The sequence below is a fragment of the Gadus chalcogrammus genome, chromosome 13, assembly GCF_026213295.1.
Source record: "Gadus chalcogrammus isolate NIFS_2021 chromosome 13, NIFS_Gcha_1.0, whole genome shotgun sequence".
Lineage (NCBI taxonomy): Eukaryota > Metazoa > Chordata > Actinopteri > Gadiformes > Gadidae > Gadus > Gadus chalcogrammus.
This window is the reverse complement of record NC_079424.1, coordinates 8,567,871-8,572,870: the sequence shown is the minus strand read 5'-3', so window position 1 is coordinate 8,572,870 and position 5,000 is coordinate 8,567,871. Positions and strand designations below refer to the sequence as shown.

At 46.1% G+C, this 5,000-nt stretch overlaps 1 protein-coding gene across 1 annotated transcript in view; it reads right to left on the bottom strand.

Annotated features, from left to right (window-relative positions):
* The window catches only part of LOC130402348 (dedicator of cytokinesis protein 3-like), a 64,541-nt gene that overhangs the window by 11,783 nt on the left and 47,758 nt on the right, over nt 1-5,000 (bottom strand). Inside the window, exons 28-31 of the mRNA XM_056606499.1 lie at nt 4,713-4,811; nt 4,456-4,550; nt 4,159-4,234; nt 351-451 (exon numbers count right to left, since the gene is read on the bottom strand). Of these exons, the coding sequence (XP_056462474.1) occupies nt 351-451; nt 4,159-4,234; nt 4,456-4,550; nt 4,713-4,811 (371 nt within the window). The remainder of the gene's footprint in view (nt 1-350; nt 452-4,158; nt 4,235-4,455; nt 4,551-4,712; nt 4,812-5,000) is intronic.

The window sequence follows — 5,000 nt, the reverse complement described above, 5'->3', positions numbered from 1 at the left end:
GAGGAGCAAGGGAAGAGGGAGAATATCACATCAATGTTTTTATATCCTGTCGAGAAACTTTAGACTAGGCTTTAAATAAAAATATAAACTCCAACTCCAGCATCTAAAATAAGTAATCAAGACAGCTAACAATGACCGGTGCACGGAAGAGGAGACATCAAAACCCCAGAAAGGTTGCCCGTAGTCCCCAGACCAATTGTTAGAAAATATCCATTGATATCCGAGATTATCTCAAGTGCGATCCAATAAAACAAGTTGTTTATTTTGACCACAAGCAGCTGGCATTGGCAGGGAGGGCTAGCTGGTGTCATGTAGCATTAGCCCCTGGTGTTTGCAGCGTGTGTTCTTACTTGTCCAACACCTTCTTCCGCTTGGCAGGGCTCAGGCTCTCCAGCTGTAAGCTTGGCTGGTTGATGTACAACACAGCTAGACCGAAGTAGGAGCTCCACACCTACACACACACAAAAACAGGCACGTTAGCGCACACACACACAAACACACACACACACACACACACACACACACACACACACACACACACATGATCACCCACACACAGGCATGCAAACCCACACATACAGCGCTCGCATACACACACCAACTCACACAAACACACACAGGTACATGGGTAATGTCAGATCCGAAACCTGTATCCAGTAACGGTTGTAACAGGCTGGTGAGGAGACTCGCTCAGCCCCTAACTACCTTGCATCAGACGCCTACCCCACTCACACCGGTGCCCTACCCCTGGGCATAACCCATAGCCAGGGATGTGGCGTGCCGGTCGCGTCTGTTATGATGGCTCTCCTCTGGGATCCGTGCACTTGGTGAATTTGCTGAGATTGTTTTAAGAGTTTGGAAACTACTAACTCCCGGGATACGTTTGATTTCTTTGTTTCCGTGCCGCCTTTGTGGGTGGCATAGGTTCTTGTTTGATGGATTCAGACGTCTGATTGTCCTCCTTTCTCCAGGATTTCTTCTTCCGCTTCCCTACATTCTGGCCATGCAGCTCAGCTATTTTAAGAGATATATTCTTCTTCTGAGCCTCCAGTTCTTCCACTGCTCCCTGTCTCAAGAGCTCCGCATGTTCCTGGAGTGATTCCGTTCCGATTCCCATAATACTGTATGCTCTGTTTCCCTACGTATGAGCGGTCTGAGTCAGCTGAGGATTCCCGAGCCTTTACCCTCTGCTCCTATCCCTCCTAGGGGGATGCCCTTCTCCTCATACTCTTCCGAGGTGTTTTCTGAGTATGATAAGGATTTCTGTTCCTTCACTGCCAACTGCATACTTGTGGCCACCTTTCTCAGAACCCCCCCCCCCCCAGCCATCCTGACCAGACGCTTCTGACGGGGGGGGACCCCGTCCGGTGTCTTCGCTCCCTCTGTGAGTGTACTCGTGAATGTTGACTAAACGCTTCTTCCTGTTCTGCAAGGTAATCTCCTAGGTCCCTCATTGCCTCCTCATATTTTTTGCTCATTTTCGTGGGTCTAGGTGGATCAGCCGCATACATATGGTCCAGTCCAAGCTTCCCAGCCAGGAAGCATATCCACGGGTCCAAAGTCTTATTGGGACTGATCAATCCACGGATTTTACCACAGACCTTCCCATGTGCCCTTAGCCATTTATGCCAATCTTTTAACCACGCTTCCCTGCCAGCCTCTTTCCCTAGACCGGACATTTTAACACCTGCAATAACTACATATTTATACTTAAAACCCTCCTTCAATGGGACAGAGCATATATAATATTCAAACTTCTCGATTCCCTCTTTAATTTGGGACCACACCAGTGTTTCATTTATCCCGTTGTGTAGGTCTGTTATTATCTCCTGTATTTTTCCGGCCCAACTCTTAGGTCCTTCATCATAGAACAGCAGGTGACAGTCGGCCCCTGCTACCAGAGGTAGGACCTCTCTTTCTCCTTCGCATGCAGCTCCTGGCCCTCCGTTGCCCCCTTTGGGCTCTCCCTGGGCCATGACCCCATTCGATCCAGACGCTGTAGCCTCGGGGCTTGTCTCATCCGCCACATGGGGTTGGCCGTTCTGGTCTCTCGGGATTTCTCCGTGGTTTGAGGAGGGGTCACCTCTTCCTCCTTCGTCGTCGTTCTCCATGATCGAGTCGTCTTTTCTTCTGGGCCTGTCTCAATGCACTGAGTAGGGGAGAATCTAAGATGTGGCGTGCCGATCGCGTCTGTTATGATGGCTCTCCTCTGGGATCCGTGCACTTGGTGAATTTGCTGAGATTGTTTTAAGAGTTGGGAGATTACTAACTCCCGGGATACGTTTGATTTATTTGTACTAGGTAACCTCTTAGATCCACGATGCCTATACTAGAACAGTTGGTTCGTTCACTGAAGCTCTAACCTACCCTCCTCTGTAGCTGATCCTTGGAATGATTGAAAAGGAATGGTTTGAATATAGTTTTATTCGCAGAATTAATATCTGGGACATTGCAGCAAGCGGTGAAGGCCATCAAAAAAGTATGATAATACATATAATGTAGTGACTAATAAAATGCCGTCAGTGACACTTCTAAATAAGTGATATCAAATACACCTGGAACACATCCTGGTGGGTTTGTCTATAAATCTGATTTAATCTACAATAATTTAGATTTTTCACCTCTCTACACTACGTCCAACACTTCCCTCAGCTGTGTGAAGAAAGGAGAGATGGAGACTTAATCTCTCCTCATGTCCGTTGCTCCCTTGGAGGAACGAGCGGCCCCCGCACTGATACGGGTTGCTCCCGCGTCGTCAGAGGGAGAGCAGCGCTGGTATGGGTTGGTCCTGTGTCGGCAGAGGGAGAGAGAGGGGTTCTCTATCTCTCCTCAGGCACGGAGGGTCGGTCTCATCAAATGGTCCCACAGCCAGGAAGGTCTCATCAAATGGTCCCACAGCCAGGAAGGTCTCATCAAATGGTCCCACAGCCAGGAAGGTCTCATCAAATGGTCCCACAGCCAGTAGCCTTCAAAGCCCCGTTGGGCCATGGGAGAGATCTCCCCTTGCGACGGGAGGGTAAGCCTTTAGGTATGTGTAGAGTGTTCGAGAGAGGATGTCTAGATTTTTCTAAGTCCGAAAGTCCGGAGATCGCAAAGGGCCCAGGGCTGTCCTGCATGGAGTCCCCGTCGGGTTGATCTCTCGTTGTCTCTGCATTTTCCAGCCCTTTTTATCTAGAAGTTTTACCTCTGTTGCCTCCCCTTTCTCTTATATCAATCAGGTCACTGTGACCTTGGTACTTTCCCAACTCACCATGGGAGGGACAATCTCAGGCACGTACTCCCAGGCGCGTACTCTGCCTTCAGATTTGTTCTTACTTGTTCCACAAATTATACTAATAAGTAAAATACACCATATAATGATAAACAATACACCAATACAACATATCATATGTGTAAGATAAACAATACAACAATACAACATGTCATAAGTGTAGGACAACATAATTTCACCAACAAGTGCTTTAATCTTTCTAAGTGCTGTCTTCCATAACCGATTATGTCAAAACAACATGATAAATCTTATAGTGAATAATAGATATAAAAGAAAAAGATAGATATAAAAAGATAGATATATGATGATACTAAAACATGATATATGATTCTATAAATCTTACAATGAATGATAGATATAAAAGAAAAGGATAGATTTATGATGATGCCAAAACATGATATATGATTCTATGATTTGGAATAAAAATGATACGTAAAACTGATACATAAGTAAAACTAACCTAAATATCTCCATGCCTCTTTAACATCCTTCAGCCCCTACTGGTAATATCCCCACATCTCCCTAGGCCTTGGCAATTCTCCAACAGCCCATGCCTCCCCAGCCCTTATTCACCCACAGACCTCTCCACCTCTGCACTGTCTCCTGGACTCCAAGAAATCGACCTTACTTGACAGTATACACACACACCGGCATGACTTCACACACACAGATGCGTGTGTACACAAACTTAGCAATTCACGGTGCAGCGATACTACTGTGTACTTTGGAAGATGTGTGTGTGTGTGTGTGTGTGTGTGTGTGTGTGTGTGTGTGTGTGTGTGTGTGTGTGTGTGTGTGTGTGTGTGTGTGTGTGTGTGTGTGTGTGTGTGTGTGTGTGTGTGTGTGTGTGTGTGTGTGTGTGTAGAAGAAAGAAGAAAGAATCTCACCTTAAAGTCAAAGTCGGCTTCGTTGAAGTTCTTGTGAATGGCAGGAGAAAGAAACCTAGCCGTTGAAACTATGATACTACAAACACACACACATACACACAAACACACACACACGCACGCACACACACACACACACAAACAGTTTGATCAAAAGTTTACACATCTATGCAATATGTGTCAGTATGTGTGTGTGTGTGTGTGTGTGTGTGTGTGTGTGTGTGTGTGTGTGTGTGTGTGTGTGTGTGTGTGTGTGTGTGTGTGTGTGTGTGTGTGTGTGTGTGTGTGTGTGTGTCTTACTTGCTAGTTAGCAGTCTCATCACGTTCCAATCACGGGGGAAGATGCTGAGCTTCATCAAATTCCTGAACACGCAGAGAATCTTCAACACAAACTCCTGAGAGAGGAAACAGGAGTGGAGGAGAGGAGAGGAGAAGAGGAGACATGAGAGGAGACTAAAACTAAGTTCATTGGATTCCTCTTGGCATGATGGACGAATGCCTCATAAAACCGTTCATTCATCAATCTACAGGTCCTAGTTAACTAGGTGACAACGTACCTTGAGTTCCTCCTTACTCTGGAAGCTGTCCAGCAGGTGCTGGAAGTGGGTTTCACTCATCTGCCGAAGTAGGGACAGGAGGCAGGACACATACTCCCCCTACCAATAGTAAGACAGGAACCCAGAAATCAGTCAATCAGAAGAGAACATCCAACCAATCAGGACCATGAAATAAAGGTCAACACTCATAACAACACATGGAAATGGATAAGAATGAGTCAGGTCTAATAGGACTAATAGTCAGGACTAATCAAATTTCACAAATTAACAGTAGTAGTAGTAGTAGTA